This window comes from Benincasa hispida, chromosome 1 (genome assembly GCF_009727055.1).
Source record: "Benincasa hispida cultivar B227 chromosome 1, ASM972705v1, whole genome shotgun sequence".
Taxonomy (NCBI): Eukaryota; Viridiplantae; Streptophyta; class Magnoliopsida; order Cucurbitales; family Cucurbitaceae; genus Benincasa; species Benincasa hispida.
The window spans coordinates 5,168,227-5,192,172 of NC_052349.1; the positions used below are offsets into that span (position 1 = coordinate 5,168,227).

The following is a 23,946-nucleotide window of genomic DNA, read 5'->3' on the forward strand; positions in this document are numbered from 1 at the left end:
TACATTATCATTTAGAAATAAAATAAAAAAGATTAATTATGTTTTTTACTTTTTGGAAGAAAAACTAGTAACCATCCGATCTCAATGTATACTATTATTGTTATTTTTATTATTATTTTTTTTTTTGAAAAAGATTAACCAACGAACATTTAGACGTTAATTACAAATCAAATAAAATCCAATAACAACTAATTAAAATCGGTGCCCCTCATTTTCTTTTTTAGAAAAAGGTAAACAAGTTCACGGACCCGGCATTTATCTGAATTAAGGCTCCAAGTTGATACAACTCCACGATCTAAGTTTAACTCATACTTAATTAACTTTATATTTAGAATTTAAAGTGACTATATGATCAATTATGAGAGTGAAAGATTGAATCAATTTTAAAAAGAAAAAAATTTGAACCATCAATATTTGAAATGATAATTAGTATCTCATCTCTTAGGCTATATAGATTAACTCGATAAAGAGTCTAATTTTATAATAGATTTCAATTTCATAACTTATTTAGTATGCTTATCTTTAACTTTCGTTCTAATATCTATAATGAATTGATTAAGAAATTTAAATTATTTAATAAGAACAAAAAGAAATATGGCAGAGATTATATATATTGAAAAGTTTGAAATTTTAAAATATTCAAATTTATTTACAAAGGGTTTCTACTAATAGTTTATTGTAAAATTTTCCAAAAAAACAATAAACTATTAAATGAAAAGAAATACAGAATAGATGAACTAAAATATATAATAATTTAATGATATTCATTTGTCTCATAAAAAACAGTATGTCCCTTAAAGTAAGAAAATTGTTGAGAAGGGATGAAGCTATGGTGTTTGGAGCATGCAGCCAAATTGTACTTTAACCTGCACACAGTGTACTACTTTCTAGAGGGAGAGGGAAAAAAAAAGCACCAAAAATAAAAAAGCAAATACTTAGGTAGAATCTAGATTGTATCTAAGCACCATACTCTTTCATTTTCTATACATATATAAAAGGAATATTTTTAATCATTTTCTTTTTAAAATCGACACGTGTCAATTTTTATTTGGGTGCAAGAGGTGCACCATAGATAGGTGCAGCAAAACAAAATGACATAATTAATGTCTCTCTTTACTCTAGAATTTCTATTATCATTGTAATATTTATTTTTTCCATTCACAACTTGACAAGTTATTTATTTGGACAAATTACGCAAATTATCGTTAAAGTAGGGTAATAGTTACAATTACATCCTTAAACTCCTAATCATAAAAATTGAGTGTTCAAACTTATATAAGTGTTTGACCTCCAAACTTGCATAATTATAGAAACGGTAACGATTATATTAGTTTGTGGGTTCAATTTCAACAACTATTGTAAGTCGGAGGGTTCAATTTACAAGTGAAAGTTTGAAGGTGTAATCACAACTATGAGCATGTGAATTTTGCAATTTGCCTTATTAAATAATATATTATTCTAGTATATAAGGACCTTTACTTTTAGATTTCTGCATCTAATAGATACTCAATTTCTAAAAAAATATCTTATAAACCAGAGATTTTGTAAACACAAAATCGAAAAATCTTGATAGATTAATTTAAACACAACCCTTATACTTTAGAGATTAAACTTACAACTACAAGCAATATACCATTATTGCTTTATATAAACAATTGGTTGAAACGAGTTCTTAAACCGACTCTATATCAATTTCATAATTTATTAATTCTATATATATATATATATATAGTAGTTTAGACAAACGTCTATCCATATGGTAGAAATTTGTTTGGAAGAGCATAAAAAAACATGTTTGAATATGTAGAAATGAGAGAGAGAGTGTGTGATTGGTGAGTGTGGTGGGAGTGTTGAAAGTGTCAGCGCCATCCCCGGGGGTTTCTGATGATGAATATTGAGAATGGCAAATGGCAAATGGCAAATGGCAAATGGCAGCTGCTGGTGCTGTGTTTTAGCTTGCATTTCCATTTGCCTTTGCCTTTGCCCACACACACTGGTTGCCCATTCAAACTACATTTTTCTTGGACTTTGTGCGCAGTCAAACTCTCTTTTAACCTTTTTACTTTTAACCCCTTTTCCCCCTCTTTTTACTCTCTCTTTTCCTTTTTCATTTTAGATTACAACAATATTTGGTATGCACAATTTTTTTATACCACTTTTATTTATTGTTTGTCACGTTAATGCATTAGGTGGAAATTGGGATCCATTGATATTAAGTTAGGATCTACAAATATTTATAAAGTCAAATTTATAATGTGAACGAAAGGAATATGTTACTCTCTTGCAGTACTAGAAATTTTTTTAGTGTTATTTGAGTTTTGTTTATTTTTCATATATCTTCTTGACAAAATTTCCTATACTACAATCGTATGGATAGTTTTTCACACTATCTTAACTTTGTGTCACATTAACATGCTTTTAGAAATAAGGTGAAACCCACTAATATTAATATAGGATCCACAAATATTTATGAGGTCAAATTTATAGTGTGAACAAAAGGAATATGCCACTTTTATAGTATTAAAAAAAATTTCGATATAATCTAGAATACGATCATTTTCATACATTTTCTTGAGAAATTTTTTTGACAATTTTTTATACTACCTTTACTTATTGTATGTCGCATCAACAATAAAATGGGATTCACGAACAATTTTGGGAAAGAGCGCGTGTAGTGACGCGCGAAGAGAGTGATGAGAAGAGGAAAAAAAAAGCGGTGTGGGTCACGCGCGAATAAGTTAGGGAATGGGTCCCACGTGGAGCGCAATTCCCGAGGACCCCACACGTGCTCCTCCTTATCTGACTGCATGCCCTTAATTCCGCAGATTCCTGCCACCCAAACAATAACCAACTTTCTTATCTTTTTACCTCTCTTTTTATTTTTATTTTGTTAAAAATATTATTTAATTCATATATTTTAAAAATTCATGACTAAATACACCTATTTAAAAAAGTTAAGGACTAAAAATATATATTTTAAAAATGATGGACTGTACACACCTATTCTTCTTAGAGACTAAAAAAATATTTTACTCTTTAATTTTTGTTTCATTTTAATCTTTGTATTTTAATTTTTACCCGTTAGTTATTTTTTTAAAAATAAATAATTTTATTTCTTTATAAATTAAAATAAATTTATTAAAAACTAAAATTAGACACAATCTTTATATATTTTTTTCAATTAGGCTAATTCATTAGGTCCCTTATGTTTACTTTGATCTTGTATAATTAGGATTTCACCATTCAATTTCTGAAAGAGGATTTCACAATTTGCTCAAAATCACAAAAGCCTAACTGATTTCTTTTCATATGAAAATTAATTATTGGAATTCCATATATGAAAATGAACATGATGAGTTCTTATTCTAGTAAATTATGGCGTTAATTTTTTTTTTCCTTTTTTATTAACAGGGCGATTTGGATCTTTATCTTGTCCACAAGGATATTTCTCAAGTGAAGAGGATAGAGGACGTTTAGAGTAAATACATGCTCTTTCTTTTCTTTTTAATTTAACTTCTAACATTTTAAACGAGAATAATCTTAACTAATTTGATTATACTTAGTTAGTGATAAGATTCATTTGATTCTATCTCAAATTGGTGAAAGAAACTACATTAATTATTATATTAAATCATAATAACAAAAAAAAATAAATGGTTAGATTCAAATTTTTAAATTATATCTCAATTGACTTAGTATTTATATTATCAGAGGTTCGATTTCTTACCTTAAAATTTTATAAAAAAAATATTTAAATTAAAATATTAAAGAAATTAGAAGAGAAGAAGGTTGTAACTAACATTCGATTTTTTTATAATATTTTGGATTAGCATGAATTAAATTACATTAAATTTGAAGAAAATTTTAAAAAAAAAATATATATATATATATATAGATTGAATTGGTTGATGCATTCATCAAAAAGATTTGAAGGGACAAAAAGACATTATTGAGGGGAGAGAGAAAACATGGGATGTTGGGGCCATTGGATAAAAATAATATAATTGAATTGATTGTGTCAAAGAGAGAAGAGAGACTAGAGAAAGGAGGAATGGGGTGGGACCCACTCCCCACCGCCCATGCGCATGCTTTTCTATCTTACCAATCCCAACACCAAAAAAAACTCATCATCCTCCTCCTTCATCCCTCACCCTAAACCCTAATCTATATTTTTGTCGACTAGAGTATATTTCAATTTATTGTAATATATATGTATTAAAAATTATGATATTTTTTTATTGATAATTTTCCTTTTTATAAATTTTATATTAAAATAAAAAAATAAATTGACCTTTTTATTTTATCGTAAACAAATCATGAAACGTAAATATAACAAAATATATATTTATAAATTTGTTAATTTGTTTAAAAAACGTAAAAGGTTTTATTTACTAATTTAAATTTTTTTTATAAATTTTCTTGAAATATATCCATCCACATCAACATTTTATCGATGTTGTTTTCTTCTTGGGAAATGTTGTTGGTTTGTTGTCGTTCTTTCACTTGTTTATACGCAATGTTCATGATTTTTCGATTTAGTTTCTTTTAGCCAATTTTATAATTCGACGATTAATTATCATTTCGGGGGTCTGTAGTTCAATTTTTTACTCTTACTATTGGTAAACAAAAAAATGGAATTCTATAATCAAATAAAAGATTTATGGCCTATTTGATAGAGAATTTAAAAATAGAAATTTGAAAACAATGGATTCAATGAAAACATAGTTGTATTTTATGTTTTCAAATATATGTTTGCTAGAAGATTTCAAAAATTGAATTTTACTTTAAGCAGTTGATACAATATATTTATAAATTATAAAACTACTAATATTTAGTGTTGACAATAATATTATTAAAAATAATCATATAATTATTATTGTATAATGCTATATAATTTATAAACATTACATAATATACAGTATATTTTGTAAAAAAAATTAGTTGAGTTTATAACATGACTAATTGTATTTCTAAATATTATTATTTCTATTTAATATAATTCTAAATTTTGGACGTTAAAAATTAAAATCTGAGTAACGAGAACACAAAAATATCGTTTTCAGAATTTGCACGGTTTGAATCACATATTCTGAAAATAGTTTTCAAAACAAAATTCATGTGGTCTTCCAAATACATATTTATTAAACTCAATGAATCTGAAAACATAAAATAAAATCCGAATTCTTTACCAAACACGTCTTTAGAATTTAAAGGTTTCAATTTATAAAGAAAGTTGCTAACTAAATAAGGTGTATATATTTTTGCAACTCATTTAAGTCGAGTAGTAACTAGTAAGGATGGTACTGACAGGTGACATTTAACCAACATTAATTATTGCATACATGATTTGATGTTTATAAATCGTTACAATTACCTGACCAAAAAAAAAATCTAAAAAACGAGGTATAGAATGAAATATTCATTCACAAGACCGTTAAGTTTTTTTTTTAATTATTTATTGGGTGTTATTGAGTATATATGGATTTTATTGATATTCATTAAATAATATAATTTATGTTATTGATAATGAAATCAAACATACATTCGGGATAGATAATATATTCATTTTAAAATAGTCCTTTCATTTTTTATAATGAGTAAAAGAAAATTAAATTAATTACTAAAATTTCTAGTATTATGATAATATGGAAAAGTTTTCAAACTACCACAATCCTACCTTATCCATAGTGTATTGCTTTTTTTTCTTCTTCTTCTTCAAATTTATTGGGGGTATCTAATGCATCTTCGAAAATAGTAGATTTATTGTTGGTCTTTTCTTTTCCTTGGAAGTGAATCTATTTATATTTGTTAGTTGTCAGTGGGGGGTTACCAAATATTTGACTACTTGATTTGAGAGTTTTAATTATACTGATTTGAACTTTATCAAATATTTGACATGTTGATTTGGAGAGTTTCAAGGAGTATCAAATAACAAAAACTATTGATATGTGTTAGTTTATAATTTTGTTGGTCTTAGAGATGAATTTTATTGTATTATTAAAGTTCTGGAAGTTGGAACAATAAAAACTATATATTGATATGTGTTGAGTTTATGGTGCAAATTCGTTATTGTTTTATTTATTTTCCATAGAATCTAAAGAATGAATTTGTTTATTAAATTATAGACGATCGAGAAGGGATCTCTTTTAAAAATATTGTACTTCAAAAAACTATTTAGAAAAGTATAGTGGTTTTAAAACTAATTAAAGAAATATGGTTGTTTTGTGTGATCGAGGCAAGATATCGAGGGTTAAGAATTCGATGAAGGTGGATGACGAGGGTTGAGAACTCGACGTGCTTTTCCTTCTTCACTTGTCGAAGAGTTGAACATTTGACCTACATAAGTCGAAAGTTCAACCCTCGACAAGCTGAGTCGTCCCATCCCTGCCGCTACTGCACCGCTGACGAATCTGGGTAGCTTTAACTTTTCTGTCATGCTCTGCCACTGACCCAACCACTGCTTTTAACTTTCTTGCCGTGCTCTGCCGCTAACTCAACGACCGCTTTTAATTTAGCTCCCGTCAAGTGTTGAACACTCGACCTATGTGGTTTTAAACCCCAGCTATTCTCATAGATCTCACATATCATATTTTCGTTTTTGCCTTTGCCATTTCACTTTTCTCTGCCTTCTTCCTCTACTAAATCCCTCTCCTCTCATTTAAACTCGTTGCTTTTCATTTCTATTTCTCTTCTTCTATTAATCCCCCTCCTATTTTTTAACTCACTGATTTCCATTGCCATTGCCATTTCATTTTTGAAATTTCCATTATTCCCACACTTCTCCTTTGATCACAAACTATACTGGTTCGTTACTTTACTAAATTTTTATTTTTTAAGAATAATTATAAATTTTATTTTTGTTCTTATATTATTATGTTTTTATAGATTCTATTTTATTTTTTTTAATTTTTTGTAGTTTTTGCCAAGTAACAAATATCAGGAAAAAAGGGTGAACGTTGTCACTTTGAAGGAAAAAAAAAGAACTACCGTCGAATTTGTGAGTTGAACTTTAACTTTTATTTATTAGTAGTTTTTTGTTTTTATATTTATTTATGCTAAATATATCATTTTTATTCCTTATATTGATGTTTACCATGATAATGTTAATTTTTTAATATTATTTTTTAATTGAAGATCAATAAGTAATTTTATTTATTTGTCTTTTTTTTTTTTTTTTTTTTTTTTTTTTTTTTTTTTTTTTTTTTTTTTTTTTTAATTTTTTAATTATTAAAAAAAAATTTTTTTTTTTTTTTTTTTTTTTTTTTTTTTTTTTTTTTTTAGAAAATGACAGGCAAATGCTTGAGATTTTTGTTGTATACAAATGGTAATATTATTGATGATATTGATGGAGTTGACTATGACCAACCACCAAGTGGGAGTTTTAGCATAAATGTGAACAGTGGAATTGTATTTGAACAATTCATTGAAATGGTTAGGAGGTCACTTAGTGTAGATATGGAAACAAATCAGATAGAAATAATATATAGACATCCTAACCTAGAACCATCAGAATCAATAAGGTTTATGCCATTCCCTATTTCGAATGCACAAGCTATGAACTTGATGTTCTCAATGCCACTGCCACTGCCAATTTAGTGCATTTGTATGTAAATGTAAATAGGATAGGGATGGATATAAACTTGAATACATCATTTAGCCAGTTTGAAGATCCAACTCAATGTATTGATCCTGATCCGGAGTTAGTTGCATCGCCATGTGATAATGAAGATATGACGGCTAACAACCTGTACAGAGACTTCAGAACTGAAACGGATGATGAATTTGAAGAGTTGAATTTCGATGGTCGTGAACATGAGATGCTTTCAGATATATTCAACGATTTGGATATGAATGTACCGGATAACATTCGAGAACATGATCCAATTGTAGCCCCAGTGGACGTTGACAATACTCAATTGTATAAAGGGATGATTTGTCAAGACAAGAAAATGCTACAAAACGGGGTCAAATATTTTACAATAAAATGTCATGCACTATATGAGGTTGTTGAATCTACACCGACGATTTGGACAATTCGGTGTAAGAAGTGGGAGGAAGGTTGCAAGTAAAGACTTCGTGCAATAAAGAAAAAATCGCATGGCTTGTTCGAGATCACTAAGTACGATGAGCAACATACATGTTTTTATTCCGAACTAAGTCAAAGTCATGTGCAATTGGATTCATAAATGATTGCACTAGAGTTTTGTGATGCCATTAGAGAAAAACCATCTATCGGTGTGACACAACTGCAGTCCGACATCAAATCAAAGTTTGGATATCATGTTCCTTACCATAGGGTATGAGAGGGCAAAAGAAAAGCGTTGACTAAAGTGTTCGGTAATTGGGATGAGTCTTACAAATTGTTACCCAGGTGGTTGTATATGGTTAAAAGAAACGCTTACTGAAGGCCATGTTATCCTAACTTCTATATTTTGGGCATTTGGTCCTTGTGTAGAAGCTTTTAATAAATGTCGGCCAATAATTCAGATAGATGGTACACACTTGTACGACAAATACAGAGAAAATTGTTGATTGCTACATCAGTTGACTCGAACAACCATCTTCTTCCACTTGCATTTGCCGTTGCTGATGAAGAGTTTGCAGACTCATAGGGATGGTTCCTGAAACACCTGAGAGAAATTGTAACACACGAAGAGGTATGTTTAATTTCAAATCGACATGCTTGTATAATCGCAGCAGTGAACAATCTAGCAATTGGTTGGACGGGACCAAAATGTCACCATCGTTTCTGCTTACGACATATCATCAGCAACTTTAATAAAAAGTATAGATTTAATTCATTGAAAAATTATGTTTATCGTGCTGGGTGTCAGTTTCAAATTCGAAAGTTCAATAAAGCAATTGAAGATATCAAAGAAATAAATCGGAGTTGTCTGAGTTTTTTGACAACATTAGTTTAGAGCAATGAACTCAAGTACATGATGGAATCTATCAGAGTGAATAAATGGAGTCCTCAAAGGAGCTCGAATGTTGCCTATAAATGCTCTTGCTCAGATAACATTCTTCAAATGCCATGAATTAATTTCGAGAAAAGAAGAGAAAGAATAAGGGATGCATTGGAGTGTCAAGATAAATACACCCGGTAATATTATTGTGTATATATAATATATATATATATAATATATATATTATATATATAATATAATATTATATATATATATATATTATTAATAATTTATTTCAAACATATATTATAATATTAAGTGGAGTAAACATCCAGGTACGCCACACGAGAAAATAAATAAATGGGTTGCAAGATCTAGTAAACATGAAGTACAATCATACGATCGGTATGAAGGTGTGTTTCATGTAAAAAAACCGAACATCATAGTCTCAATGCCAAAGAAGGAAACGTTCAGATATTGAGGAGCGGTACTGTTCATGTAACAAGTGGCAAGCATTCAGCATTCCATGCTCGCATTTTATGGCCGTTTGCTCACATTTTTAACAAATGAACTATGAAGACTTTATTGAGGACTACTCTAAATTGTCAACGTATGCTGAATGTTTACTCTCGCTCAATTTCAACCCTGTTACCACATGAAGATTACTGAATCACGCATCCTAATATGTCCGTCTTACATCCCGATCCATTGTTGTTGAGAAAAAACCTGGTAGACCGAAAGTTCATGTTATCAACAACAAGATGGACTGGACAGAACCAACCACATCGCCAACGATGTGGATTTTGTAATCAGTTAGGCCATAATCGAAGGAAGTGTCCTTCGTTACGGGCTCCAAATAGTTAGGGATTGAAAAATAAATATATATTTTTTATTATATATTCATTTATTGTATATTCAATTTTTTATTATAATTATTGTATATTCAATTTTTTTATATAATTTATTTTATAATTCTTTTTTTTTATTGTAATCTATAAAGTTATACATTATTCTTTTAATTGAGAAATAAATACTTCTTTTATCATGTATATTTAATTAAGTGTAAATACTTTTATTGTATATTCAATTTTTTTATTATAATTTATAAAGTTGTACCTTATTCTTTTAATTAAGTTGTACATTATTTAATTAAGTTAATTAAATTGTACATTATTTTTCTAATCGAGAAATAAATATTTTTTTAATTGAGAAATAAATATTTTTTTTGTTCTTTCAGATCATGGCTTTAAATCCAGGACCTGTTGATCTCGATGTTTTGTACGACCAGTCCATTCATTGATCATCTGTTGTATGGCGAGATCGTACTACTGGAGAAATATCTTGCAGGCGTCGAGAGACAGTTCTCCAGTGCACCCCGCTCTACCCTTGAATACTATCACTACTACGCATATCTGGATTCTATAGGGTTGCCAAATTGGTATTTATTCAGTTGGACTGGCATCTGATCACAACCTTGGTCGAGAGATGGAGGCCCGAGACACATACATTTCATATATCTATTGGAGAGTGCACTATCACTTTACAAAACATAGAAGTGTTGTTGGGGTTACCTGTTGACGGTGAGCCGGTCATCGGAGTGATGTATGATGACTGGTCACAAGTTTATCAACTGTACCTCGGTGCGACCCCACTTGCCGACAAGATTAAAGGATCGAAGTTAAGTTTGATATGGTTAGAAACACAATTCTGTGAGCTCACAGATAATGCAGACGAGGAAACCGTCATAAGATATGTGCGAGCATATATACTACAAATGATGGGTGGAAGTTTGTTTTCTGATAAATCAAGTAATTTTATTCACTTGATGTTCTTGCCACTATTAGCTAACCTCTATGATACAGGGCAGTATTCGTGGGGTGGAGCATGTTTGGCATGGTTGTATAGACAACTATGCAAAGCAACAAGACTTGAGGTTCGAGAGATAGTTGGGCCTCTCATACTTTTGCAACTATGGGCTTGGGAGCGATTTCCAACAATGGCTCCACGGCTATAACATGTTAATGACGCCCAGTTAGTTGGACGAGCCTATGGTTCTCGGTATATTGTTTTAATTCAATTTAATTTTTATATCACTGATCTAGTTAATTTAGATTCTAAATTATCAATTTAAAAATTTAGGTGGAATGACAAATTTTGTGTGACTAGGATAACCCACATGTAGTGAGCTAGTATAGATACATGTTTGATCTGCTTCAACTTCAACCTGATCAGGTACATTACACTGAATCTAATTGATTATTTTATACACATTTTTATTGTATTTGTCTTTAATATTATCCAATATAATATTTTGTGTTTCAAGTTATTTGGGAGCCGTACAAAATTATTATGCATACTTTGCCTAATTTTTGTACGAATGGTCAAAACATATGGCGAACGATGAGTCCTCTCATATGTTGTCACATTAGTGAGTGGCATCTTCCTGACAGGGTGATGAGACAATTCGGTTTTCAGTAGGATGTCCCATCGCCTTGTAATATTGAACCCCTACTGTATGATATTGACTTGAGGACTGGAGATTGATCCGAAAAAGTTGCACATTTGGTAGTGCGATGGCACTATCGTGCAAGGTTTATTGCAGTGGGTGTTTCTATTGAACAGTTTGACAGGGATGTCACTCAAGAATATATTCATTGGTATAATAATATCATAAGGCGCTACGTCACTCGTCCGGGAGCAGTTGTGGGTCATCTGGTAAATGAATGAATATTATCTAATTATTTTCAATTTAAATTTATTTTAAATATTATGTAATTGTTTTATAATTCACAAAGATCGAACAACAGTAGACTCTGTGAAGTTGCGAATGATCTGAACCAAGTTCTTGCTATATGTAGTGACAATGAAAGCTATATGGAGGAGATACATTATATGTACGATATACCTATTGTTCCTCCACCAGCTCCTAGACGTAGAGGACCTGTTCGGGAAAAGGATGAGTTTGATGAGGTTGCCCATAATGTGGAAGAGTTGCCCTTGTGATGCAGACGCAAAGTCAAACTGATTATGTTAGTCCGATGATGATGATGCCAGCATTTGGTTCAGGACATTATGCCTCAAAAGCTGGTTTTTCGTCTTCATACGTGCATGGACATGGTCGGGGTCGTGGAGAGCATAATGAATATTTATATTATGAAGCGCCTGTAGAAGTACCCGAGCAACATTAAGAAGAACCCGAGCAACATCAAGATGAACCCGAACAACCTCAAGTTCGAAGTCGACAACGACAACCAGCTCGAAATCGACGACGTCCGCCTTGTGGGACACATTGATTTTTGTAATTATTTTTATATAAATGAGATATTTTAATTTACACTTTTTTTATTTTTATGAGATATTATTTTTTTAATTTATTCTTTTTAGAGTTTAAATAAAATAATAAAATATTTTTAGAAATTGTTTTTATAAAATGAAAAATTAAAAAAAAAATAAAGAAAGAAAGAAGAAGGCCGAATGTCTAAATTATTAAAGAAAAAAATAATCTACTAGGTCGAATTTTGAACCCTCGACCTATTAAAAAAAACAATATTTTTCTAAATAGTTTGAAAAGTACCATATTTTTCTAAATAGTTTTTAAAACTACAATATATTTTTAATTTTTCCATCAAGAAGGGTGAAAAAGTAGGTCAAGTGGAATTGTTTTACAAAAGTCACTTATCAGAGAATGATGAGTGGATAAGCGAAGCCACCAAAGAAGCATTTGTAAGTTATATTGTATCATATATGCGTAATTTTATATTAATCCTTATATATAATATATAACCTCAAAAATCATTATAAATATAGGTGGCAATGTAAGAGGAGATTGGAAAATCATCACAAGATGGATTTAAATTAACAACGGTGGAAATTATTTGTGAACGGATTTTGGAAAAACAACCAAGCTGATGGAACATAAAGAAAGCATGGAAAAGTGGAAACGAAGATCGATAACGTTTTAATTACATAAAATTAAGAATAAGCATGCATAAAGGATTAGAAAATACAACCTTTGTAGAATCCACCGCAATCTTCTTCTTCATGCTCGATCGACACCACCAACGGTAAATCCTCGCTATTCTCCAGTTGAAGAACACGGTGGTGGGGCTGTTTTGTTAGTGAAGACAAGGGAATTTCATTCTTGTAAAGTGGAGAGTAAAGAGATTTTGATAGAAAAGTAAAGCCTAAAGTCAAAGAAGCATTAGTTTTAATACATTTCAAAAACCAAACTATTTATAGACAAATTACATGCAAAATCCTATCTTGCATGTCTTCCACCTCAAACCCCACTAGCATGTAATCTTTAGGTATCAAGCTTTGAAAGTGACTTCAAAGTCCACTTAGTTAGTGGGAAAATCCAACAATTGGATTTTTCCACTAACTAATTTAAAAAATAAATAAATCATTTTTTTATGAAAAACATTTTCATAGTTTAGAAATATTTAAAAACAAATTTAATATCACGTATTAAATTTTTTTTGACACCTAATGGTTAATCACATTAATTAATTTTAAAAAACATTTTCATGCTAATGTTCAAGAATATTCTAATAAATAATTAATTAATAAATTAAATATTTAGTTGTAAATTTTATCTCATATAAAATATGATTTTCCCTAAGGCCCGAATTTGAACATTTCAAATTCTTACTTCACTTAGTTCTTCAATTTTGTCCGTAGTGAGCTGCAAGGAGACCCGATGGACCTACAAACCATGGGCTCTAATGATCCGGACTTATCGATCAAACTCTTTAACCTAGTTAATCAACATTCATTAACTAACAGGACTGTCCACTATAGCCCGTAGTTGCACTCCCCTCATTGTAGATATATTATGTGTCCATTTGATATAACCATGATAAGTAAGTCAACCCTTCACAGGTTGTTCATAATAACGACTGGTTCATAAGTTATTTTACCCTCGAGATTACATCTTGCCCCTTAAGTCCCATTGATCCTCTAATGAACAATTTTTTTGTGATCCAATCACTAAACTGAGTTCCTCTCATGCCAATGAAAAGGTGGGGCCCCTTGTTCAAGACCCGGAGTCAGCACTTAAGGGAACGACCTCTCTACTATTCCTAAAAGCGGGTAAGAGTGAACTTCGTCTTGCATCCTATGTCCCCAACTATTTACCCAGTCTTACCCCTGAAATGGGAGGCTTATTGAGCCAACACCGTTGAGTCAACCCTCACCCATGTAAATCTAAGGATAATGTCGAATAAACAGGAGTTCATAGTTAGCTCAGAATTAAGGTCAAGTTACCTAAGTCATCGCTTTGAAATAGTCAGTCTTAAAAAGTAAACAACATTATAAAGTACGAGTGACTTATTTGTTGGTCTGATCTTATGCAAACTCGTTGCATAGGACGCTCCCACTTCTCATGTCAATACGTGAACAAATCAGGACCACTTCGTTTGTAGCACTTTACAACAAATTGTAACAACTACTGAGTGGGTCACATTCAATAGTGTTACCAGAATAAAATACTCAGCCTTATTCATATACTATAGACCATTTTGGCTATTTATTGAACTTAATCCGCTCTTATGTCTCCACATAAATTTCATGTATTCATATAATAGCCATGGATCTTTAGTCTTTACAAGTCCAACTCACATATTCGACAGCAGTTTTATTGAATAAACGTCAATAATATCTTTATTGATAATAGAATATGTTTATCATTACAAACTGCGAGTTTTAGAACATACAACCCCACACAGGCCACACTAAAGATCTTGGATGGAACCCAAAACCCAATTTAGCTACAAGTGGTACATCTTCCTCACAAATTGAGAAAGATATTATGAATAAGTATGAAAAGTTGAGGCGAAGGTGGCAAGCTTAAAGGAGATAAATGCCATATTGAAGTCAATAATTTCGGGTTTTCAAGATCAAATGACTGAAATTACAAGATAGTTAGGTGCGCAACAAAGCAGTGTGATGGACTTTCGAACAACTAGGTACGTTATGACAACTTTCAGTTCTTGGTTAGTGGATTTAGGAACTTAATTTGGTTATTATGTGACTATCCTGCAGTTATGGTAGCCACTTCAAATATGAGTGTTTTAGTGGATTTAGGAACTTCATTTGTTTGTTTTGTGGCTATCTTGTAGTTATGGTAGCCACTTTAGATTATTTGGAAGCCTAATTGTGCATTTTAAAGAAACTTTTGTTCTTGGCTTATTTGTAGGGATCCGAAAATTGAGTTATATGCTTCTAGGACTATTAAATGACGGGTTTAATCTTGAAAAAAATTTAGGAGGATTGGGGAGGGGGAGGGGGAGGGGGAAGATTTACTTTGACGCTTTCTATGCATTTGTTGCTACTTTGTAGGTTTAAATGTCGTTTAGGTGGAACTAGGACACGTTTGTAGCTTAGGAGGAGGGGGGATGTATATGTTGTAATTATTTTTTAGATTATCTAGGAGCCTAATTGTGCACTTTAAAGGAATTTTATTCTTGGCTTATTTGTAGGGATCTGAGAGTTAAGTTATATGCTTTTAGGACTATCGAATGACAGGTTTAGTTTTGAAAGAAATTTAGGTAGATTTAGGGGGGAAGGATTCACTTTGATGCTTTCTATGCATTTATTGTTACTTTGTAGGTTTAAATGGCACTTAGGTGGAACTAGGACACGTTCGTAGCTTGGGGGAGGGAGGTGGATGTATATGTTGTAGTTGTGTTTTAGATTATCTTGAAGCCTAGTTGCGTACTTTAAAGGAACTTTGTTCTTGGCTTATTTGTAGGGATCTGATAGTTGTGGAGGTTTAAGGGACGTTTATGTATTTGTTTAAGTAGATTTACGATATGCTCGTAGCGTGGGGGAGGGTTCACGTCTTAATTATAACTATTTTAATCACTTTTTAGATAGTAAAATGGTTGTTTGTGGTGTCCATGTTTTAATTATGAACATTGACGACATATTTGTTACTTGAGAAAGGATCATTTCTCATAGCCATTTTAAACATTTTGTTTAAGTCTTTGCGTGTTTGTTAAGATCTTTTTGTGCATTTTTCTTTGTTGATTTTAAAAAATCTTTCATAGTATTTGTTTTTCCTATTTCAGGTTGTTCATATAAACTCTTAAAGAATATTTTTTTGAAGATTGCGAGAAGATTTTGAGATGCTTACTTAATTTGGTTTAGTATCTCACTTATTTGGGCTTAGGGTATTTTGGCTTAAGGAAGATTAAACTTTTTTTATGTAGGGAATTTGTAAGAAGCTAAAAAAGTTCAAATTTAATTGTATACATAGTTTCTATAATAGAATTTTATAGCTTGTGTATTAAATATTAGTCTTATTTCTAAATATATAAGCTTATTTTGTTATATTTGTCCCCGATTGATTTGTTTGAAGATTAATTTTTGTTTATGCATAATTAGGTATTAAGGAAATAAAATTTTGTTTATTTAATTGTTACAAAAAATATATAAAATAATAAGCAACTTATGCAGATGCAAATAAACATTAGCAGAAATCTGTCTATTGAATTAAAAAATTTGTTGTTTAGAAATATGCTATTAACAACACAAATTGTATTTTATTGGGAAAACACATATGCTGATGCAAAAAATTGCATTGGCAAAAATGGTATTTATATCAACGAAAATAGTTTTCGTCGAGAGGTACTTCTCCCAACATGGATATGACGACGATTATGAAGATGCAAAAAAATGAGTTGGCATAACCTATCTCGACGTTTTTAGTACTTTGCCCGATGTTTTTTTTCGTGGGAAAGGTGAAATTTTTTTTAGTGTTTATAAAATGCTATAAAAAAAAATCCATACTTTTTATAGCGTGGGTTGTCATATATTTTTGTAAAATGCTATAAAAGATCTATCATAACTTTTTTCATAAGCTATCATAGACCTTTTTTCCTATAGTGATTCTAAAAGAAAATTAAATTAACTTCATGTCTAATGGTATGCTTTGAGGCTCTATTCAAGAGATGAACTCCATGATCAAGCTTAGGGATAACCTTGCATCATTTGAAGGTACAACACACACCTTGTCCTCCTACCTAACATAGTGTCTCACGTATATCTATTATTGAAGACGATATAAAACTAGTGACCTCGATCTTTCATTAAGATAGGTGTGTCGTCACTCTCTACTACTATATTAAAATATTTGATAAAAAGTGAAAAAAAATATATATATTCTAACTCTCATTAGAAGATTTATTCAAATTGATTGTTGATTTAATATGGTATATATCAATACAGTAAGGTCAGTGTATGAACTCTAAAATGTTATTTTCTTTTTAGTTAATTACTGATTTCTACTCGTTGAACCCTTTTTATAAATTTTTGTGTTCACAAGGGGAGAAGAATACTTATTAGAGTATTGGTTAGAAAAAATAGTTAAGTTTACCATTGATATATTGAATTTAGCTCAAGCAAAAATTATTACCTATCGTCTATTCCAATACCTAGCTTAAATGTGTAAAATAGCTGGAAGAGACTCCAATTAAGGCCTATAATAATTTACAAAGAGGTACTATTTCAAAGTAAAGAAACCAAACTTTCAAATAGTCTCGAGGAACCTAAATGTATTATTATATTATCGTAATAAGAAAAAAACCAAATGTTAATGTTCTGTTTGGTAATCATTTTGGTTTTTGTTTTTAATTTTTTAAAATTAAGTTTATTTCCTTTCCATTTTTATTTGTATCTTCATTAAGTACAGTGGTTGAGTTATTAGCCAAGTTTGAAAAGCAAAAACAAGTTTTTAAAGCTACGACCCCATTTGATAACCATTTCATTTTTCTGTTTTTGAAAATTAAGTCTATTTCCTTCCCATTTCTATGGTTGAATTATTAGTCAAATTCTAAAAACAAAAAACAAAATTTAAAAGTTTTTTTTTTTTTTTTTAGTTTTCAAAATTTGGTTTGGTTTTTAAACTATTAGTAAAAAATAGATAATAATAAAAGAATAAATTTAGAGGTGAAAGTAGTATCTATAAACTTAATTTTCAAAAATAAAAAACCAACAATGAAATGGTTACCAAATAGGACCTAAATAAGGTGCAATATATAATTAAAAAAAAATACTCATAATTTCATTACCAAATAGGACCTAAATAAGATGCAATACATAATTTTAAAAAAAAAATCATAATTTTTCTAACTGTCACAGTTCTAGTTTCATTGATTTTTCAAAAACCTTTTTTTTTAAAGAAAAAAAACACATAACAAAATTTAGTACTTTTACACTCAATAGAGCCACTATCTTTCATTTCCATCCCAAACCCTAATTTTTCAATTTTAAAATTTAATATATATATATTTATATATATATATATATATATAAAATAAAAATAAAAAAATAAAAAAAAAAAAAAAAAAAAAACCCGGCAGTGAGAGAGAGATTTGCTTGTAAATATAAATTTCAAATGATAAGAAAAAAAGATGGCTTATTTTGGGAGTGTTTCTCAAAAATTATTCGAAGCTACCTCTTCCTTTTGAAATTTCATTCCCATTTCATTTTCTTTCCTAAATATCAAACCATAATTCTCTCTCTTCATCAACAAATAGATTTCCCAATTTCGAAAAATCTCTTCCTGTGGTTTTGAAATCATTGAACAATTTCAGCTTTGAAACTTTAATTCTATATATATATATATTTCATTGTAAATTTATAATTATATGGATCGAGCCACCGCCGCACACGGCCGTCCACTTCCGCCGCCGTTCATTTCAAGAGACTTCCATCTCAATCCCCATCATCATTTCCTCCAACAAAACCCCGATAAACAGCACAACGAAAATGGTGGCGGCGGCGGCGGCGGTGGCGGAGACGGCGAGGTCTTGAGACGACCACGTGGTCGCCCCGCTGGTTCGAAGAACAAGCCGAAGCCACCGATGATAATCACACGGGACAGCGCCAATGCACTCCGGTGCCACGTCATCGAAATCGCCAACGCCAACGACGTGATTGAAACCCTCACCATTTTTGCACGTCAACGCCAGCGCGGCATTTGCGTTCTGACCGGCGCTGGAGCGGTCACCAACGTCACCCTCAAGCAGCCGGGCGCCGTGGTCGCCGCTGCTGGAGCGGTGATCTCTCTGCCGGGGAGATTCGAGATTCTATCGCTGTCGGGGTCGTTTCTGCCTCCGCCAGCGCCGGCAGCGGCATCTGGGCTGACCGTGTATTTGTCCGGCGGGCAGGGGCAGGTGGTAGGAGGAAGCGTAGTGGGCCCACTTTTGAGTTCGGGGCCAGTGGTGATTACGGCTGCTTCATTCGGAAACGCAGCGTACGAGAGGCTGCCGTTGGAGGAGGATGACGTGGAAGCGGCGAAAGCGGCGGATACCGGAAGTAGTCCGGTGAGGTCACCGGAAACCGCCGTGCAACAGCAACAATTTTTGCCGGAACTTCATGGATTGGCACCGCATCTAATGAACACGTGTCAATTGCCGACGGAACCCTACTGGGACACAGGTCGTACTCCACCATTTTAGCCCATAAACAGAAACTTTAAAAAAAAATTGTGCTTTTTTTTTTGGTAATTTTCTGAATTTGGAGTAATCTGTTTTTTTTTCCCTTCCCCATTTTCGTTCTTTTAATTTGATGTGATATAGCAGAAGTATTGGATTCGGATTTTAGGGATTGATCGTAATTATGGTTTTTTTTTAAAAAAAAAAAATGATTTCAGTAAAAATTAAATTAAATTAAAGGAGGAAGAAAAAACCTTAATTTCCTCGAGGGTTTTTTTTTTTTCCCCCTTTGGAAGGGGATTTTCAGATTTAAGATATATAGGTTATTTAATTGAAATGGTGTTAAAAAATAGTTCTTCTGGTAGCTTAGCTTAAAGATGAAGCACTAGCAAGAACAGCCAATGTTTTATTTTATTTTATTTCATTTATTTTATTTATTTTATTTTTTATTTTTTTTGGGTTTGAAATTCAAGGTACCTTGTTCCCAGAATGTTTCATTTACTTTCCCAACTAGAAATATTTCAAATTTAAATATGGTGTTTAATTTGGATTTTCTTTCTTAATATTTCCTTTTGTTCCTTGGAAAGACAATTTTGTGGGAATGATTTTTTTGTCATTAAATCTAAAAACAAAGACAAAATTGGAGCAAAAAATGTGGGAGTCTTTTGTTGAATCTCTTTTTATTTTCCAATTCTTGTGAACTAAGGAAAAATCATTGTGAACTTGTAATATTACAAAGCATTGAATATTATCATTTTTTTTTTTTTTTTTTGGTTAGAGAGACATTTTAGGGTTAATGGTAAGGTGTTGAGTGGGTTCTGTTGTTGTATGGCAAAATGTTTGTTTTCCAAGGAAAAAACATTAACCCTAAACCCAAAAATCTCATTCACAATCTTCTATTCTCTCTCTATCTTGTTTTTAGAGACAAGTTTTTGTCCAAATTAGGAAAAATAAAACCCTAGCTAGCTTTAGGTTTTGATTTTTCTCATGAACAATGGAATTCCCTTACCATTACTCAAAATATTCCTTTGAATCATTTTTTTTTTCTTTTTTCTTTTTGGTTAAAATGAGGTTTTGGTCAAATGTTTCTTCTCCAATTTCCAATAAACCTAATATTTAATCTAGATACAAAGTATATGGAATGACAAATAGTGTTGCATTTAAAATTTTCGATGTTCATAATTATTCTAGGAGAACAAATGAGCTTTTTAATAAAAGCTAGACAACAACACAAGTCTTTTTGACATCTCAAAAAAAAAAAAAAACGTTCTTCGAATTGAGACTTTATAAATATTGGTTCTATTTGTTAGATTAGTCGAACTGCGCGTAAACTGATCTAAACATTTAAAGATATAAAAAAAATGTTGTTCTAATTATTTGCCGAGTTGATGTTTTCCATGGGGATTATTGGCCAATTGGCGTTTTTTTAGCTAATTGATTCTTTTGGTGTGTGATTTTTTTATTAATGGCCGGATTTGGGTAATTTTCTGATTTGATTTTATGTTTTCATCAATTAAATTTCGTGGATTCTTTTATTAAAAAAATATGAGAGGGAGAATCAAACTCTTTAATGTATATAAGTAGAGTTATGCTCATTTATTTTGTAAAATTTATTTATTGATAGTGGTAAACTCTTGCTTTTTAAGTTTAGGGTTGAATAAGATTTAAAAAAATAAAATAATAATAATAATAATAATAATTTAAATTCACTCGTTATATCTTTTTCCTAGAAAAAATAATGAAGTTAACCAATAGAAGAACAAAATTTTAAAAATGGAAGGAGGTGCACTTAAATTAAAATAAGGGTATTTGTTTTAAATAGGATATATTTACAGATATAGAAAAATATTTGTGTCTATCACAGTGATAAACTCTAATTGACTACCATCTGTGATAGATAATGATAGATATCTATCCATATCTATTATTGACAAATATTGATATTTATTATATTTAAAAATAATTCCAACAACTTTCTATATTTAAAAACAACCCTTAAAAAAAATAATGATAATCTTGATTTTTCTATATAATATTTTAAAGGTTAAATTACAATCCCTAAATTGTCTAGTTTGTGCCTATTTGATTCTGTGTAAACTTTAAAAATGATTAATATATCTTCAAATTTTTAAATGTGTCTATTTGATCTCAATTTTAAAATTGTCTAATAAATTTATAAACTTTCAATTTTATCTTTAATAGGTATCGTCCTTGACATAATTCAATTCTGTTAAAATGAAGTAATATATTTTATATAAATTTGAATTTATGTCTTATAGGATCCTAAACTTTCAACTAATCTATTTCGTATAGATCCGTATAGTTTAAAAACGTTTTATAGGTCAAGGATTTAAGAGACATAAAATTGAAATTTTAAATATTTAATAGACATTTTGTTAAAGTTTTGGAAAAAAAATTGATACAAATCTAAAAGTTTAGCCCTGGTTTGGTAACCATTTAGTTTTTTTATTTTTAAAAGTTAAACCTATAAACATTAAACACTTTTTCCATCTCTAAATTTCTTGCTTTGATATCTAACTTTTATCCATGATTTTAAGAACCAAGTCAAATTTTGAAAACTAAAAAAATGTATTTTTTAAAAGAAACTTGTTTTTGTTTTTGTTTTTGGAATTTGGCTAAGAATTCAACTCTTCTACTTGAGATTAATATAAACTATGGTAAGAAAATGAGAGGAAATAAGATTATTTTTCAAAAACGAAATGATTATCAAATGCGGCCTTAGAAACTTATTAAACATAGTTTAAAGCTCAAGTTAACTTACACTTTTGAAATTTGGTATCGAGATACGATAAGGGTGTTAAGGAGCTGTCAACCTAACTGGAATGTCCTAGTACACCCTCTGATTCCACTATCCTAACTCTAGTAACTTGTTCAAAAAAATTAATTTATATTTTTTTTCTTAATTCAAGAATATAAATTGTGAGATTCAAACTTCTAACTCTTTTGGTCAATCGAACATGTTTTATGTTTGAATTACACTCATATTGGCGGATTAAATTACAAGTTAATTTTTAATATTTAATAGTTGATAATTAATGAGGGCAACAACCCCTTCTTGCCTTCTCCGTTGCCTTGAGGTAGGGTTTTTCTTACATGCTTGAGCTATAGTCGAATAGTAAACCGACTTTAAAAAAATAATAATTTCTAGTTTAGCTTAGTGATAATTGATATGAACTCTCTTTTTTAAATCTGAATTTTGATTTCCCACCTTCCAAATATATTGTATTAAACAAATCAACCTTTGTACCAATTGGCTACTTTCGAATTTCGAGCTTCAGTGAACTCTAGGCATCCCTTCATTGGGTTGAACTAACTTGTAAGTCCTAATATAGAACAACTTTGATTATCTAATCAAATCTCCATGAATGAACAAAATTTGATTTTGGCTTTTTTGGGAATAAATTTATTTATAATTTAAAAGAGAAAACAAGAAACGTTTTTATGGCATAATTCATTTTGTTTCATGAGAAATAAAAGATTAAATTATAAATTAATAGTTCTCTAGCATTGTGTCTATTTAGTTCTTAGACTATCAAACATGTTTAATAAATATATCTATAAACTTATGATTTTGTTCTAATAGGTCCTAAAGTTCAAAAAATAATTTATCTATTAGATATAAATTTGAATTTTAGATCTAAAAAATCATAAACTTTCAAATTTACGACTAATAAATACGTGAGTTTTAAAATTTTTGAAAGTAAAAAAACTAAATTAATTGTAATTTTAAAAGTTTAGAGACATATATAGACATAAGTGTCAAACTTCATGAATTAAATATATGATTTTATAAAAATAAAAAAGAAGTTGGATTAAAGAAGGGAGAATTGGAGTAGAGGAGAATAGGCAAAATTAAGATTCCCAACAACTAGACTAAATGCATCATCTTTTTTTGAACTTTCTGTTGCTCTTCTTTCAAGAAGGAACCATTAGCTTTCACCAAAACAAAAGGTGTGGGTGAAGCTTCTCTTTAATTGATTGATCTGAAACTGCAGACTATATTCCAAAGCTCCAAATGCTCCTTCTCTAACTCCATTTTTGTGTATTCTTTGACATGACAAATATCACTCTGAATTCAAAGAAATGTACCACTTTTAACTGAGTTTTTTTTTTATTCTTTAATTTTTATTTTTTAAGTTTAATATGAATTGGGAAGTTCAAATCTAAGACTTTTGGTTGAGAATAAACGCTTTATGTCAATTGACCTATGCTAACTTTATGCTAACTATGAAAGAAACTTTAGATGATTTCTAGCAAAAATAAGTTGATCAATCACTGAATTTGAATATACAAAGATAGGTTAATTTACTTGTACTACATATATATTTTTTAAGTACTTTGGTTAGTAGTTATGGTTATTAGGTCTAAATCTACTTTGGTCTTCAACTTTCAATCTTGTTTTATTTTGGTCTCCAAATTTTCAAATTTTTATTTTATTTTGATCTCTAAACTTTTGAAATATATATTTCATTCCCGAACTCAAAAAAAATAATCATTATAGTCCTTGCCTGTCTTTTGTTTTTAACAAACTCATGATGACAGTAGTTATTAAAACACTTCTTTAGAAGCATTAAGCTTAC

At 30.3% G+C, this 23,946-nt stretch overlaps 1 protein-coding gene across 1 annotated transcript; it reads left to right on the forward strand.

Annotated features, from left to right (window-relative positions):
- Positions 1–18,516: 18,516 nt before the first annotated feature.
- LOC120093013 (AT-hook motif nuclear-localized protein 22-like) lies at positions 18,517–19,369 on the forward strand. Its single transcript, XM_039051306.1, has one exon. It carries the CDS (start codon positions 18,557–18,559, stop codon positions 19,367–19,369), a length of 813 nt encoding a protein of 270 aa, XP_038907234.1. The 5' UTR covers positions 18,517–18,556.
- Positions 19,370–23,946: the final 4,577 nt, after the last annotated feature.